The sequence below is a fragment of the Myotis daubentonii genome, chromosome 19, assembly GCF_963259705.1.
Source record: "Myotis daubentonii chromosome 19, mMyoDau2.1, whole genome shotgun sequence".
NCBI lineage: Eukaryota > Metazoa > Chordata > Mammalia > Chiroptera > Vespertilionidae > Myotis > Myotis daubentonii.
In genome coordinates, this window is record NC_081858.1 from 22,199,263 (window position 1) to 22,217,138 (window position 17,876).

The window sequence follows — 17,876 nt, forward strand, 5'->3', positions numbered from 1 at the left end:
TTGACCTGGAAGCAGGCCCTGGCTGTATCAAGTTTATTTACAGAGAGGTACAGCATGGCAATGAGAATGTGGGAAGGGCAGGTGGGGCAATTCGTGGGATGGTGACTGTGATCTGATGCCACATTAGAAAATCTGGACTTGGCTTTGCGTTTCTCAGTACAACCAGGGGCCATTCTGGGTTCAAGCTGTCATTGTTTGTGTCTTTGGTTTCAGTTTCATTGAAAAGGTGTGACATTGTTCCCCATTCCTTCACACGTCTCTCTCTCTCTCTCTCTCTCTCTCTCTCTCTCTCTCTCTCTCTCTCTTTCTTTTGGCTGAAATACGCTAAGAAGAACAATACTGGGCTGTTCCAATGCAGTGCGCTATTGTGTTTCTGACTGGAATTCATTGAGAATCCTAGCACACTTGAGGCATGTGGAATAAACTATTGCAATTTATTCTCATAGTGAAGTTGAGAGGGAAGGAAACTGAGAAGAGGATGATGGGAAAGGAAGGGACAGGGGTGGAGACCAGTTTGTCTGTCCTTCTCAGCATCAGAGAGCAAGCCAGGAACCTGCCAGGCCTACCAGCACTGCTGTGCCTGTGCCTCCAGCCAGTGTGGGGAGCCAGCACGTGCTCCTGCAGCGGAGACAGACTCCCTCCTGCCCCTTGGCCCACAGGCCTCCACGCCTTCTCAGCCTGATTCTCCTTGTTTCTCAGGAAACAAGAGCTTGGAGAAGGAGGTGGCAATGCATCTCCATGTATTTCCCATGTCGTGGGTCCCTGCTGGAGCCCAAGTCCACCTGAAGATCTCCTCCCATTCCTTAATTTCCTGGTGGGAGCTGCTCAGATCGTCCAAAAAGAACAGTTTTTTAAGAATAAAAGATGCGATCCAATTCCTTTTCATTTTCACTCAGACAGAGGTCATTTGGTGAGAAACGTTGTGCTATGGGTGGGGAAAGCAAAGATGAAGAAGAGGTGATCCTAGCAGAGTGAGTCACAGTCTGCCTGAGAAAAGACACAAATGTGCAGCTGACATCCCATGATAAAGATGTGAAATATGGCAGGGAATATGGAATATTTTTTTCTGGGCTGTGGAGGGACCTCACAAAAGTGGTGTTGAGGGTTAAATGCTTTTGTTTGTTCTGTCTTCCCCCCATATACATACCCCATATAGAATGGCTTTTAGAGGGAGAAATGTTTTATAGGGAGAAACATCTCAATATTTTTTTTTGTTGGGTTTGTGGGAATGAGACATAATTCCTTGAGTTGGTATCTCAACTATTTACCATCTGTGAGTGAACATTCTTGTAAGAATAATAAAATTAATCTCACCGGGCTCTGGCTGGTTTGGCTCGGTGGATAGAGTATCAGCCTGAGGACTAAAGGTCCTAGGTTTGATTCAGGTCAAGGACTCAGGCCTGGGTTGTGTTCTTGATCCCATCAGGGGGCACGTGCAGGAGGCAACCAGTCTCTCTCATCATTGATGTGTCTATCTCTCTCTCCTCCCTTCCTCTCTGAAATCAATAAAAATAAATTTAAAAATATTTTTTAATGTGTTCCTAAAGTTTTTGGATTTTAATGGCTACCATTGTAACCACTATGGTCATATACTGGTACATGATCCATTGTTAATAAGGTTTAATTGAATTGTCATCGTGAAACTAAATTATCCTTTTGTTGTGTTACGTCAGTGTCATTGAAAACCTTTACAGTATAGTTGAAATTATAAAGTTTCAGAATTAGTAAGAACTTGAAATATATTTATTTAAAGTGAGAATATCCTTAATTACATACCTGAAGGATGATTCTCTCTACACCTTCCAGTGGCCAAGAGCTAGCTACCTCACAAGGTTGCTTATTTCAATGATGTACATGTAGATGTGCATCTAATAATTAAACATTTTCTATCTACATTCAAAATCAATGTGTTACTACCAGGTCTTCCCACAGTTCTGGAATCACCACATAGAATAGTACTTTTCCAGTTTCCGCCAGCCCTTCCGGCATTTGGAGACCATACTCTATCTCCGCTGCTCTTTGACTGCGAACCCAAATCCCTGGGAATTGATAAGATATTGCCTAAAAACAATATGACTTTGAAAATAAAGCGTCAGTCACTTTCTAGTTATGTCATATGAAGTTATTTATTCTGTTTTTCAGTTTCTTTGTAGAATAATACCACCTACTTTATAAAGTTTATTTTGGAGATTAAATGTAACAATTACTTTTAAAATTTAGCATAATACTTAGCACATGATAAGTGCTGATCAATAAACAATTAATTGAATATGGCCTATTTTGTCCATAAATGTCATTTGAGATCATTTACACCCCCTTTTGCCTATGAATGTGCCTAGTATGTGACTATTTCTCTTTAAAAATGACTTAAAGCACACATAATAATAGCTGACGCGTGATGAGTAGCTATTCACTAATTTGATTTCTGTCTTAAATAGTGATACTTAGGAGAGATCAGTGTAGAGTCATCTGGATATAGACATAATTCCCAGACCGATGAGACACATGACATCACAAGCAAAGGCTTGAAGGTATGAAAGAAAACACACAAAAAGGGGGTAGCACTACAGGTGATCCAAGGTTAGCATTGGCGCTCCTTCTACCATGCAAACTATCTTGGAGAGATAGAGATATTGCCCACTTGACTGCACCCTTTCTGATGATCTCATTACTATTATCTTATAACTAGATGATGCATTAGTTTCACAAACTAATTGCTCCCTCAGAGCCATCATTGAGTCCAAAATAGGGCTTAAGTGGGGTCTGAAAAAACTTCCAAGGAAGCAATCCAGGGAGAGTATGTGCAGGTCTTGATGGTGCAAGCCCTATGAGGCTCGATTCTTTATAAGTAGGAGACCTGACACGCCTTTAGCTGGAGCACTCCGTGCTCTGCCGAGAAGCAGTCACTGTCAGGTCTCATAACCACACTGGAAAACTTGACTGTGCTCTCAGGTAGACTGTGAGAGTGTCCACACTGCAGCTCTTATATGACAATGAGCTCCAGCTCCACACAGAGGGTCCTTCCTGGTCCTTGCAGACTTCTTTTTCCTAGAATGGCCTTCTTATAGCATCATCCAGTGTCAAGATGTCTGATCATAGGCCTTGGACAGTCTTTGCTGATCTGAAACTGATGATCCAGATTGAACAGAAATTTGCACGGCTCAGAGATAGTGCTCATGTGGCGAGAACTAGTAACAAGAAGGCCGTGGTCAGCAGCATTTCTCCTCCATAATGCCACTGTTTCTCTCTTTGCCACCTTGGGTTTTGCTCAGTTCTAGGGCGATAGGTGAGTTACTCATTTTGGCGTGGCCACTCTATTTAGATATGTGTTGAAGTGGCACCTGCCACAGGTTATGATTGGAATCCGCATGGCGAATGTGTCTCTTTAACTTCCAAGTTCCCACAGTGGGGTTGATATGCAGGTATAGTGTCAAAGGTAAGACATAAGCCCGTTGTGTGATTTTAAAAACTAAATTAGATGTTAACTGGCTGTGCTCTAATGTCAAGCCTGGAAATGACCAGGAAGAAGTCAAATGGGATCCCTTTCCTACCTTAGTGTGAAATGACGATGCCAACCCATCTAGAAGGGTATCCTGGCCTAACGATGGGACAGTTGTCCTTAAAAAGACGGGCAAACAGAAGACAGTGTTCCTGGTGGTGCAGGGCGTGGACAATAGCATGAAAAAGATTTGTCTTAGCTGTGCCATGGGCTTGCTCTGTGAATGTAGGCAACTTGCTTACTCTTTGTAGGTTTTGTTTCCTGATTGGTAGATGGCAATAGTAGTAATAGTTTCTTCTTACAGGTTTATTTTTAAAACGTGTCATATTTTTAAAGTGTTAAGCCCAGTCCTTGGTACACAGCAAATAGTCATTAAATGGCATACAAATCATTGCATGCACCTATGTAGCATTAGTATTAGTATTAGTATTAGTATTAGTATTTTAGTATTGGTATTGGTATTGGTATTGGTATTGATATTGATATTGGTATTGGTATCAGTATTGGTATTGGTATGTGTTGTCAGAGGAGGAGATCTCCGTGCTGCCAGACCCTATGTCCTGCTCTTGACTTGCTGAACCTTCCTCAGTAGAGCTGTTCTTTGACCTTCTGCCTATGGTCCCAGTATTTCTTTCTTCATCACAGGAACATGAATTCGGTGCCTTCCTTGCTGCTACTATTTCTTTTACGTAGCATTTCAAATTTGCCTCAAATGCTCTTAAAAAATGTTAAAAGGACCAGAAAAACCAGAGCAGCATCTCCTGATAGATTTGGAAATATTAAATCTCCCAGTTCCGGGGAGGATATAATCTGGAAATGATATGATCTAAGGCTATTCAATAGTGTTGTTTAATAAGGCACCTATTTGCAAATAATTATACACTACCAACATTAAAGAAAAGCACGTAAAGAAATAACTTTTAAGGAAAGAGAAAGGAAATGTTTTCTTTTCTTTTTTTGCCAAATATTTTCACACAGACATTTTAGAAACTTTATTATTGTGCTAGGATATTTTTGTTGTTTTATGATCATTATGATTTTTATTTTAGGGGTAATAGAACTATGTCTCTAAAAATATTGTATGAATTATTTAAAGGAGTACAGCTAGTAAGTGACAAAAACAGGGTTTAAATGAAGTGTTCTGATTTCTAATGCCATTTCTTTTCCTGATATTTTTCAGCGGATATTAAAGAATGCGAGTTTGTTGCTCAGAGATATTGTGACAGTTCCAAATAGAAATATGCCTGAAGGGAGTAAATCCGTGAATTAAAGAACTGTAAAAAGGTTTCCCATTTCATAGAAGAATGTTTTGAATATACTTTAACTCCTGGCCTTGTCATCCAAGACAGGCACCTGCCCCCACATACACATTCCTTCCCGGGGTTGGATAGCCTGTGACTCTAACATAAGCATCTCTAACTAACTCAAAGTTTTATACAGACATTGCCATTCCTAAGGGATCTGGGTTCTGCTTGTGAAAAACACAGCCAAAGCTCTCCTCAGCAAGCATCTTGGTAATATGCTATTGGTGTTCAGACTTTGGTGTCTCAAGTCAGTTTCCAAGGCCTGACCTGAGCCCAGCCATGAGGAATGCCTCAGTGGTGACCGAGTTCATCCTGCTGGGCATCCCACACACAGAGGATCTGGAGACCGTGCTCTTTGTCCTGTTTTTGACCTTCTACGTCTTCACTCTTGTGGGAAACCTGCTCATCCTGCTGGCCATTGCCTCCTCCGCTCGACTGCACACCCCCATGTATTTCTTCTTGTGTGAGCTGTCTGTGTGTGACATATTTTTCCCTTCTGTGAGCTCCCCCAAGATGCTCTTCTACCTCTCAGGGTACAGCCGAGCCATCTCCTATGCCGGATGTGTGTCCCAGCTGTTCTTTTACCATTTCCTGGGCTGCACCGAGTGCTTCCTGTACACGGTGATGGCCTATGACCGCTTCGTGGCCATCTGTCACCCTCTACGCTACCAGGTGATCATGAGCCCCAGGGTGTGTGCCATCCTGGCCTCGGGGACCTCGTTTTTTGGCTGTGTTCAGGCCACCTTTCTAACCACTCTCACCTTCCAGTTACCCTACTGTGGCCCCAATGAGGTGGACTATTTCTTCTGTGACATCCCCGTGATGCTGAAGCTGGCTTGTGCGGACACCGCAGCCCTGGAGATGGTGGGGTTCATCAGTGTGGGCCTCATGCCCCTCAGCTGCTTTCTTCTCATCCTCGCCTCCTACAGCCGCATTGTCTACTCCATCCTGCAGATCCGCTCCACCCAGGGCCAACGCCATGCCTTCTCCACCTGCAGCGCCCACCTCACTGCCATCCTACTTTTCTACATGCCAGTGGTCCTCATCTACTTAAGGCCAACGCCAAGCCCCTGGCTGGATGCAATGGTTCAGGTCCTGAATAACCTGGTCACCCCCATGCTGAACCCCTTGATCTACAGCCTCAGGAACAAGGAGGTAAAATCATCTCTGAGGAAAGTCCTGCATCAACTGGGCTTTCTTCCTGAGCACTTGTAGTGAATGAACAGTAGCCAACAATTGAAGTGCACTTACAAGCTATAAACTATTTTTATATGCATCTCACAAATATCTTTTTAAATGGGAGAGTCCAGATATTAGGATTTGCCTCCATTGTACAATATGAGCACTAGGATTCAAAGAGTTCAAGTGGGTTGAACGTGAAGCATATGTAAGGAGTGATGGCAGAATGACTTCTACCTCTTGGCCGGTTTTCTGAGTCTGGGGCCTGTGCTTTCTCGAGGACATCATATTGCTGATGAGGTGGAAAGGAGCCTGCCACAGCAGGCAGAATAACCTGCACCTTCTGCTTCTCAAGCTTTATTTTCTTTGTCCACCTGCACCCCTTGGTCCTCTTCTTTGTCCTCCTCACCCTGACACTCTATCTTGGCTGCGTTATTGTCTCCTCAAATGCCTGAAATGAATAAACCCTCATTGTATTGGTCTACATATTGCTGTGAAAAAATGGAGTTGTGTAAAGAGAATGACTTGTAGCAGGGACCTGAGACAAAAGTTTCTTCTGAGTAAAGCGAAGGTACTGGTGGCCTGCTTCACCCAGATACTATATGTGTTGGGTTTTGACCTGGAAGCAGGCCCTGGCTGTATCAAGTTTATTTACAGAGAGGTACAGCATGGCAATGAGAATGTGGGAAGGGCAGGTGGGGAAATTCGTGGGATGGTGACTGTGATCTGATGCCACATTAGAAAATCTGGACTTGGCTTTGCGTTTCTCAGTACAACCAGGGGGCCATTCTGGGTTCAAGCTGTCATTGTTTGTGTCTTTGGTTTCAGTTTCAGTGAAAAGGTGTGACATTGTTCCCCATTCCTTCACCTCTCTCTCTCTCTCTCTCTCTCTCTCTCTCTCTCTCTCTCTCTCTCTCTCTCTCTCTCTCTCTTTCTTTTGGCTGAAATACGCTAAGAAGAACAATAATGGCCTGTTCCAATGCAGTGCGCTATTGTGTTTCTGACTGGAATTCATTGAGAATCCTAGCACACTTGAGGCATGTGGAATAAACTATTGCAATTTATTCTCATAGTGAAGTTGAGAGGGAAGGAAACTGAGAAGAGGATGATGGGAAAGGAAGGGACAGGGGTGGAGACCAGTTTGTCTGTCCTTCTCAGCATCAGAGAGCAACCCAGGAACCTGCCAGGCCTACCAGTACTGCTGTGCCTGTGCCTCCAGCCAGTGTGGGGAGCCAGCACGTGCTCCTGCAGCGGAGACAGACTCCCTCCTGCCCCTTGGCCCACAGGCCTCCACGCCTTCTCAGCCTGATTCTCCTTGTTTCTCAGGAAACAAGAGCTTGGAGAAGGAGGTGGCAATGCATCTCCAGTTATTTCCCATGTCGTGGGTCCCTGCTGGAGCCGGATGCGATCCAATTCCTTTTCATTTTCACTCAGACAGAGGTCATTTGGTGAGAAACGTTGTGCTATGGGTGGGGAATGCAAAGATGAAGAAGAGGTGATCCTAGCAGTGTGAGTCACAGTCTGCCTGAGAAAAGACACAAATGTGCAGCTGACATCCCATGATAAAGATGTGAAATATGGCAGGGAATATGGAATATTTTTTTCTGGGCTGTGGAGGGACCTCACAAAAGAGGTGTTGAGGGTTAAATGCTTTTGTTTGTTCTGTCTTCCCCCCACATACATACCCCATAAAGAATGGCTTTTAGAGGGAGAAATGTTTTATAGGGAGAAACATCTCAATATTTTTTTTGTTCGGTTTGTGGGAATGAGACATAATTCCTTGAGTGGGTATCTCAACTATTTACCATCTGTGAGTGAACATTCTTGTAAGAATAATAAAATTAATCTCACCGGGCTCTGGCTGGTTTGGCTCGGTGGATAGAGTATCGGCCTGAGGACTAAAGGTCCTAGGTTTGATTCAGGTCAAGGACACAGGCCTTGGTTGTGTTCTTGATCCCATCAGGGGGCACGTGCAGGAGGCAACCAGTCTCTCTCATCATTGATGTGTCTATCTCTCTCTCCTCCCTTCCTCTCTGAAATCAATAAAAATAAATTTAAAAATATTTTTTAATGTGTTCATAAAGTTTTTGGATTTTAATGGCTACCATTATAACCATTATGGTCATATACTGGTACATGATCTATTTTTAATAAGGTTTAATTGAATTATCATCGTGAAACTAAATTATCCTTTTGTTGTGTTACGTCAGTGTCATTGAAAACCTTTACAGTATAGTTGAAATTATAAAGTTTCAGAATTAGTAAGAACTTGAAATATATTTATTTAAAGTGAGAATATCCTTAATTACATACCTGAAGGATGATTCTCTCTACACCTTCCAGTGGCCAAGAGCTAGCTACCTCACAAGGTTGCTTATTTCACTGATGTACATGTAGATGTGCATCTAATAATTAAACATTTTCTATCTACATTGAAAATCAATGTGTTACTACCAGGTCTTCCCACAGTTCTGGAATCTCCACATAGAATAGTGCTTTTCCTGTTTCCGCCAGCCCTTCCGGCATTTGGAGACCATGATCTATCTCTGCTGCTCTTTGACTGCGAACCCAAATCCCAGGGAATTGATAAGATATTGCCTAAAAACAATATGACTTTGAAAATAAAGCGTCAGTCACTTTCTAGTTATGTCATATGAAGTTATTTATTCTGTTTTTCAGTTTCTTTGTAGAATAATACCACCTACTTTATAAAGTTTATTTTGGAGATTAAATGTAGCAACTACTTTTAAAATATAGCATAACACTTAGCACATGATAAGTGCTGATCAATAAACAATTAACTGAATATGGCCTATTTTGTCCATAAATTTCATTTGAGATCATTTACACCCCCTTTTGCCTATGAATGTGCCTAGTATGTGACTATTTCTCTTTAAAAACGAATTAAAGCACACATAATAATAGCTGACGCGTGATGAGTAGCTATTCACTAATTCGATTTCTGTCTTGAATAGTGATACTTAGGACAGATAAGTGTAGAGTCATCTGGATATAGACATAATTCCCAGACCGATGAGACACATGACATCACAAGGAAAGGCTTGAAGGTATGAAAGAAAACACACAAAAAGGGGGTAGCACTACAGGTGATCCAAGGTTAGCATTGGCGCTCCTTCTACCATGCAAACTATCTTGGAGAGATAGAGATATTGCCCACTTGACTGCACCCTTCCTGATGATCTCATTACTATTATCTTATAAATAGATGATGCATTAGTTTCACAAACTAATTGCTCCCTCAGAGCCATCATTGAGTCCAAAATAGGGCTTAAGTGGGGTCTGAAAAAACTTCCAAGGAAGCAATCCAGGGAGAGTATGTGCAGGTCTTGATGGTGCAAGCCCTATGAGGCTCGATTCTTTATAAGAAGGAGACCTGACACGCCTTTAGCTGGAGCACTCCGTGCTCTGCCGAGAAGCAGTCACTGTCAGGTCTCATAACCACACTGGAAAACTTGACTGTGCTCTCAGGTAGATGGTGAGAGTGTCCACACTGCAGCTCTAATATGACAATGAGCTCCAGCTCCACACAGAGGGTCCTTCCTGGTCCTTGCAGACTTCTTTTTCCTAGAAAGGCCTTCTTATAGCATCATCCAGTGTCAAGATGTCTGATCATAGGCCTCGGACAGCCTTTGCTGATCTGGAACTGATGATCCAGATTGAACAGAAATTTGCACGGCTCAGAGATAGTGCTCATGTGGCTAGAACTAGTAACAAGAAGGCCGTAGTCAGCAGCATTTCTCCTCCATAATGCCACTGTTTCTCCTTTGCCATCTTGGATTTTGCTCAGTTCTAGGGCGATAGGTGAGTTACTCATTTTGGTGTGGCCATTCTATTTAGATATGTGTTGAAGTGGCACCTGCCACAGGTTATGATTGGAATCCGCATGGTGAATGTGTCTCTTTAACTTCCAAGTTCCCACAGTGGGGTTGATATGCAGGTATAGTGTCAAGGGTAAGACATAAGCCCTTTGTGTGATTTTAAAAACTAAATTAGATGTTAACTGGCTGTGCTCTAATGTCAAGCCTGGAAATGACCAGGAAGAAGTCAAATGGGATCCCTTTCCTACCTTAGTGTGAAATGATGATGCCAACCCATCTAGAAGGGTATCCTGGCCTAACGATGGGACAGCTGTCCTTAAAAAGACAGGCAAACAGAAGGCAGTGTTCCTGGTGGTGCAGGGTGTGGACAATAGCATGAAAAAGATTTGTCTTAGCTGTGCCATGGGCTTGCTTTGTGAATGTAGGAAACTTGCTTACTCTTTGTAGGTTTTGTTTCCTGATTGGTAGATGGCAATAGTAGTAATAGTTTCTTCTTACAGGTTTATTTTTAAAACGTGTCATATTTTTAAAGTGTTAATCCCAGTCCTTGGTACACAGCAAATAGTCATTAAATGGCATACAAATCATTGCATGCACCTATGTAGCATTAGTATTAGTATTGGTATTGGTATTGGTATTGGTATTGGTATTGGTATGTGTTGTCAGAGGAGGAGATCTCCGTGCTGCCAGACCCTATGTCCTGCTCTTGACTTGCTGCATCTTCCTCAGAAGATCTGTTCTTTGACCTTCTGCCTATGGTCCCAGTATTTCTTTCTTCATCACAAGAACATGAATTCGGTGCCTTCCTTGCTGCTACTATTTCTTTTACGTAGCATTTCAAATTTGCCTCAAATGCTCTTAAAAAATGTTAAAAGGACCAGAAAAACCAGAGCAGCATCTCCTGATAGATTTGGAAATATTAAATCTCCCAGTTCCGGGGAGGATATAATCTGGAAATGATATGATCTAAGGCTATTCAATAGTGTTGTTTAATAAGGCACCTATTTGCAAATAATTATACACTACCAACATTAAAGAAAAGCACGTAAAGAAATAACTTTTAAGGAAAAAGAAAGGAAATGTTTTCTTTTCATTTTTGCCAAATATTTTCACACAGACATTTTAGAAGCTTTATTATTGTGCTAGGGTATTTTTGTTGTTTTATGATCATTATGATTTTTATTTTAGGGGTAATAGAACTATGTCTCTAAAAATATTGTATGAATTATTTAAAGGAGTACAGCTAGTAAGTGACAAAAACAGGGTTTAAATGAAGTGTTCTGATTTCTAATGCCATTTCTTTTCCTGATATTTTTCAGCGGATATTAAAGAATGCGAGTTTGTTGCTCAGAGATATTGTGACAGTTCCAAATAGAAATATTCCCGAAGGGAGTAAATCCGTGAATTAAAGAACTGTAAAAAGGTTTCCCATTTCATAGAAGAATGTTTTGAATATACTTTAACTCCTGGCCTTGTCATCCAAGACAGGCACCTGCCCCCACATACACATTCCTTCCCGGGGTTGGATAGCCTGTGACTCTAACATAAGCATCTCTAACTAACTCAAAGTTTTATACAGACATTGCCATTCCTAAGGGGTCTGGGTTCTGCTTGTGAAAAACACAGCCAAAGCTCTCCTCAGCAAGCAGCTTGGTAATTTGCTATTGGTGTTCAGACTTTGGTGTCTCAAGTCCGTTTCCAAGGCCTGACCTGAGCCCAGCCATGAGGAATGCCTCAGTGGTGACCGAGTTCATCCTGCTGGGCATCCCACACACAGAGGATCTGGAGACCATGCTCTTTGTCCTGTTTTTGACCTTCTACGTCTTCACTCTTGTGGGAAACCTGCTCATCCTGCTGGCCATTGCCTCCTCCGCTCGACTGCACACCCCCATGTATTTCTTCTTGTGTGAGCTGTCTGTGTGTGACATATTTTTCCCTTCTGTGAGCTCCCCCAAGATGCTCTTCTACCTCTCAGGGTACAGCCGAGCCATCTCCTATGCCGGCTGCGTGTCCCAGCTCTTCTTTTACCATTTCCTGGGCTGCACCGAGTGCTTCCTGTACACAGTGATGGCCTATGACCGCTTCGTGGCCATCTGTCACCCTCTACGCTACCAGGTGATCATGAGCCCCAGGGTGTGTGCCATCCTGGCCTCGGGGACCTCGTTTTTTGGCTGTGTTCAGGCCACCTTTCTAACCACTCTCACCTTCCAGTTACCCTACTGTGGCCCCAATGAGGTGGACTATTTCTTCTGTGACATCCCCGTGATGCTGAAGCTGGCTTGTGCGGACACCGCAGCCCTGGAGATGGTGGGGTTCATCAGTGTGGGCCTCATGCCCCTCAGCTGCTTTCTTCTCATCCTCGCCTCCTACAGCCGCATTGTCTACTCCATCCTGCAGATCCGCTCCACCCAGGGCCAACGCCATGCCTTCTCCACCTGCAGCGCCCACCTCACTGCCATCCTACTTTCCTTCATGCCAGTGGTCCTCATCTACCTAAGGCCAACAACAGATCCCTGGCTGGATGCAACGGTTCAGGTTCTGAATAACCTGGTCACCCCCATGCTGAACCCCTTGATCTACAGCCTCAGGAACAAGGAGGTAAAATCATCTCTGAGGAAAGTCCTGCATCAACTGGGCTTTCTTTCTGAGCACTTGTAGTGAATGAACAGTAGCCAACAATTGAAGTGCATTTACCAGTTATAAACTATTTTTATATGCATCTCACAAATATCTTTTTAAATGGGAGAGTCCAGATATTAGGATCTGCCTCCTTTTTCCAACGTGGGGGACTAGGACTCAAAGAGTTCAAGTGGGTTGAACGTGAAGCATATGTAAGGAGTGATGGCAGAATGACTTCTACCTCTTGGCCGGTTTTCTGAGTCTGGGGCCTGTGCTTTCTCGAGGACATCATGTTGCTGATGAGGTGGAAAGGAGCCTGCCACAGCAGGCAGAATAACCTGCACCTTCTGCTTCTCAAGCTTTATTTTCTTTGTCCACCTGCACCCCTTGGTCCTCTTCTTTGTCCTCCTCACCCTGACACTCTATCCTGGCTGCGTTATTGTCTCCTCAAATGCCTGAAATGAATAAACCCTCATTGTATTGGTCTACATATTTTTGGGGGGGAAATGGAGTTCTGTAAAGAGAATGACTTGTAGCAGGGACTTGAGACACGTTTCTTCTGAGCGACGCAAAGGTACTGGTGGCCTGCTGTCACCCAGAAACTCTATGTGTTGGGTTTTGACCTGGAAGCAGGCCCTGGCTGTATCAAGTTTATTTACAGAGAGGTACAGCATGGCAATGAGAATGTGGGAAGGGCAGGTGGGGCAATTCGTGGGATGGTGACTGTGATCTGATGCCACATTAGAAAATCTGGACTTGGCTTTGCGTTTCTCAGTACAACCAGGGGCCATTCTGGGTTCAAGCTGTCATTGTTTGTGTCTTTGGTTTCAGTTTCATTGAAAAGGTGTGACATTGTTCCCCATTCCTTCACACGTCTCTCTCTCTCTCTCTCTCTCTCTCTCTCTCTCTCTCTCTCTCTCTCTCTTCTTTTGGCTGAAATACGCTAAGAAGAACAATACTGGGCTGTTCCAATGCAGTGCGCTATTGTGTTTCTGACTGGAATTCATTGAGAATCCTAGCACACTTGAGGCATGTGGAATAAACTATTGCAATTTATTCTCATAGTGAAGTTGAGAGGGAAGGAAACTGAGAAGAGGATGATGGGAAAGGAAGGGACAGGGGTGGAGACCAGTTTGTCTGTCCTTCTCAGCATCAGAGAGCAACCCAGGAACCTGCCAGGCCTACCAGCACTGCTGTGCCTGTGCCTCCAGCCAGTGTGGGGAGCCAGCACGTGCTCCTGCAGCGGAGACAGACTCCCTCCTGCCCCTTGGCCCACAGGCCTCCACGCCTTCTCAGCCTGATTCTCCTTGTTTCTCAGGAAACAAGAGCTTGGAGAAGGAGGTGGCAATGCATCTCCATGTATTTCCCATGTCGTGGGTCCCTGCTGGAGCCCAAGTCCACCTGAAGATCTCCTCCCATTCCTTAATTTCCTGGTGGGAGCTGCTCAGATCGTCCAAAAAGAACAGTTTTTTAAGAATAAAAGATGCGATCCAATTCCTTTTCATTTTCACTCAGACAGAGGTCATTTGGTGAGAAACGTTGTGCTATGGGTGGGGAAAGCAAAGATGAAGAAGAGGTGATCCTAGCAGAGTGAGTCACAGTCTGCCTGAGAAAAGACACAAATGTGCAGCTGACATCCCATGATAAAGATGTGAAATATGGCAGGGAATATGGAATATTTTTTTCTGGGCTGTGGAGGGACCTCACAAAAGTGGTGTTGAGGGTTAAATGCTTTTGTTTGTTCTGTCTTCCCCCCATATACATACCCCATATAGAATGGCTTTTAGAGGGAGAAATGTTTTATAGGGAGAAACATCTCAATATTTTTTTTTGTTGGGTTTGTGGGAATGAGACATAATTCCTTGAGTTGGTATCTCAACTATTTACCATCTGTGAGTGAACATTCTTGTAAGAATAATAAAATTAATCTCACCGGGCTCTGGCTGGTTTGGCTCGGTGGATAGAGTATCAGCCTGAGGACTAAAGGTCCTAGGTTTGATTCAGGTCAAGGACTCAGGCCTGGGTTGTGTTCTTGATCCCATCAGGGGGCACGTGCAGGAGGCAACCAGTCTCTCTCATCATTGATGTGTCTATCTCTCTCTCCTCCCTTCCTCTCTGAAATCAATAAAAATAAATTTAAAAATATTTTTTAATGTGTTCCTAAAGTTTTTGGATTTTAATGGCTACCATTGTAACCACTATGGTCATATACTGGTACATGATCCATTGTTAATAAGGTTTAATTGAATTGTCATCGTGAAACTAAATTATCCTTTTGTTGTGTTACGTCAGTGTCATTGAAAACCTTTACAGTATAGTTGAAATTATAAAGTTTCAGAATTAGTAAGAACTTGAAATATATTTATTTAAAGTGAGAATATCCTTAATTACATACCTGAAGGATGATTCTCTCTACACCTTCCAGTGGCCATGAGCTAGCTACCTCACAAGGTTGCTTATTTCAATGATGTACATGTAGATGTGCATCTAATAATTAAACATTTTCTATCTACATTCAAAATCAATGTGTTACTACCAGGTCTTCCCACAGTTCTGGAATCACCACATAGAATAGTACTTTTCCAGTTTCCGCCAGCCCTTCCGGCATTTGGAGACCATACTCTATCTCCGCTGCTCTTTGACTGCGAACCCAAATCCCTGGGAATTGATAAGATATTGCCTAAAAACAATATGACTTTGAAAATAAAGCGTCAGTCACTTTCTAGTTATGTCATATGAAGTTATTTATTCTGTTTTTCAGTTTCTTTGTAGAATAATACCACCTACTTTATAAAGTTTATTTTGGAGATTAAATGTAACAATTACTTTTAAAATTTAGCATAATACTTAGCACATGATAAGTGCTGATCAATAAACAATTAATTGAATATGGCCTATTTTGTCCATAAATGTCATTTGAGATCATTTACACCGCCTTTTGCCTATGAATGTGCCTAGTATGTGACTATTTCTCTTTAAAAATGACTTAAAGCACACATAATAATAGCTGACGCGTGATGAGTAGCTATTCACTAATTTGATTTCTGTCTTAAATAGTGATACTTAGGAGAGATCAGTGTAGAGTCATCTGGATATAGACATAATTCCCAGACCGATGAGACACATGACATCACAAGCAAAGGCTTGAAGGTATGAAAGAAAACACACAAAAAAGGGGGTAGCACTACAGGTGATCCAAGGTTAGCATTGGCGCTCCTTCTACCATGCAAACTATCTTGGAGAGATAGAGATATTGCCCACTTGACTGCACCCTTTCTGATGATCTCATTACTATTATCTTATAACTAGATGATGCATTAGTTTCACAAACTAATTGCTCCCTCAGAGCCATCATTGAGTCCAAAATAGGGCTTAAGTGGGGTCTGAAAAAACTTCCAAGGAAGCAATCCAGGGAGAGTATGTGCAGGTCTTGATGGTGCAAGCCCTATGAGGCTCGATTCTTTATAAGTAGGAGACCTGACACGCCTTTAGCTGGAGCACTCCGTGCTCTGCCGAGAAGCAGTCACTGTCAGGTCTCATAACCACACTGGAAAACTTGACTGTGCTCTCAGGTAGACTGTGAGAGTGTCCACACTGCAGCTCTTATATGACAATGAGCTCCAGCTCCACACAGAGGGTCCTTCCTGGTCCTTGCAGACTTCTTTTTCCTAGAATGGCCTTCTTATAGCATCATCCAGTGTCAAGATGTCTGATCATAGGCCTTGGACAGTCTTTGCTGATCTGAAACTGATGATCCAGATTGAACAGAAATTTGCACGGCTCAGAGATAGTGCTCATGTGGCGAGAACTAGTAACAAGAAGGCCGTGGTCAGCAGCATTTCTCCTCCATAATGCCACTGTTTCTCTCTTTGCCACCTTGGGTTTTGCTCAGTTCTAGGGCGATAGGTGAGTTACTCATTTTGGCGTGGCCACTCTATTTAGATATGTGTTGAAGTGGCACCTGCCACAGGTTATGATTGGAATCCGCATGGCGAATGTGTCTCTTTAACTTCCAAGTTCCCACAGTGGGGTTGATATGCAGGTATAGTGTCAAAGGTAAGACATAAGCCCTTTGTGTGATTTTAAAAACTAAATTAGATGTTAACTGGCTGTGCTCTAATGTCAAGCCTGGAAATGACCAGGAAGAAGTCAAATGGGATCCCTTTCCTACCTTAGTGTGAAATGACGATGCCAACCCATCTAGAAGGGTATCCTGGCCTAACGATGGGACAGTTGTCCTTAAAAAGACGGGCAAACAGAAGACAGTGTTCCTGGTGGTGCAGGGCGTGGACAATAGCATGAAAAAGATTTGTCTTAGCTGTGCCATGGGCTTGCTCTGTGAATGTAGGCAACTTGCTTACTCTTTGTAGGTTTTGTTTCCTGATTGGTAGATGGCAATAGTAGTAATAGTTTCTTCTTACAGGTTTATTTTTAAAACGTGTCATATTTTTAAAGTGTTAAGCCCAGTCCTTGGTACACAGCAAATAGTCATTAAATGGCATACAAATCATTGCATGCACCTATGTAGCATTAGTATTAGTATTAGTATTAGTATTAGTATTAGTATTAGTATTAGTATTAGTATTTTAGTATTGGTATTGGTATTGGTATTGGTAGTGGTATTGGTATTGATATTGATATTGGTATTGGTATCAGTATTGGTATTGGTATGTGTTGTCAGAGGAGGAGATCTCCGTGCTGCCAGACCCTATGTCCTGCTCTTGACTTGCTGAACCTTCCTCAGTAGAGCTGTTCTTTGACCTTCTGCCTATGGTCCCAGTATTTCTTTCTTCATCACAGGAACATGAATTCGGTGCCTTCCTTGCTGCTACTATTTCTTTCACGTAGCATTTCAAATTTGCCTCAAATGCTCTTAAAAAATGTTAAAAGGACCAGAAAAACCAGAGCAGCATCTCCTGATAGATTTGGAAATATTAAATCTCCCAGTTCCGGGGAGGATATAATCTGGAAATGATATGATCTAAGGCTATTCAATAGTGTTGTTTAATAAGGCACCTATTTGCAAATAATTATACACTACCAACATTAAAGAAAAGCACGTAAAGAAATAACTTTTAAGGAAAGAGAAAGGAAATGTTTTCTTTTCTTTTTTTGCCAAATATTTTCACACAGACATTTTAGAAACTTTATTATTGTGCTAGGATATTTTTGTTGTTTTATGATCATTATGATTTTTATTTTAGGGGTAATAGAACTATGTCTCTAAAAATATTGTATGAATTATTTAAAGGAGTACAGCTAGTAAGTGACAAAAACAGGGTTTAAATGAAGTGTTCTGATTTCTAATGCCATTTCTTTTCCTGATATTTTTCAGCGGATATTAAAGAATGCGAGTTTGTTGCTCAGAGATATTGTGACAGTTCCAAATAGAAATATGCCTGAAGGGAGTAAATCCGTGAATTAAAGAACTGTAAA

General features: G+C 42.4%; 2 protein-coding genes and 1 long non-coding RNA gene across 3 annotated transcripts in view; 2 read left to right on the forward strand and 1 right to left on the reverse strand.

Annotated features, from left to right (window-relative positions):
- The window catches only part of LOC132221698 (uncharacterized), a 170,647-nt gene extending 169,857 nt beyond the window's left edge, over positions 1-790 (reverse strand). Inside the window, exon 1 of the long non-coding RNA XR_009450055.1 lies at positions 256-790. This is a non-coding gene — a long non-coding RNA (uncharacterized LOC132221698). The remainder of the gene's footprint in view (positions 1-255) is intronic.
- A 4,282-nt stretch (positions 791-5,072) lies between these two features.
- LOC132221768 (olfactory receptor 10D1B-like) lies at positions 5,073-6,508 on the forward strand. The gene has a single exon (XM_059676136.1). The coding sequence runs from the start codon at positions 5,083-5,085 to the stop codon at positions 6,016-6,018; it is 936 nt and encodes a 311-aa protein (XP_059532119.1). The 5' UTR covers positions 5,073-5,082; the 3' UTR covers positions 6,019-6,508.
- A 4,679-nt stretch (positions 6,509-11,187) lies between these two features.
- Positions 11,188-12,479, forward strand: LOC132221827 (olfactory receptor 10D1B-like). The gene has a single exon (XM_059676302.1). It carries the CDS (start codon positions 11,544-11,546, stop codon positions 12,477-12,479), a length of 936 nt encoding a protein of 311 aa, XP_059532285.1. The 5' UTR covers positions 11,188-11,543.
- The last annotated feature ends 5,397 nt before the right edge of the window (positions 12,480-17,876 follow it).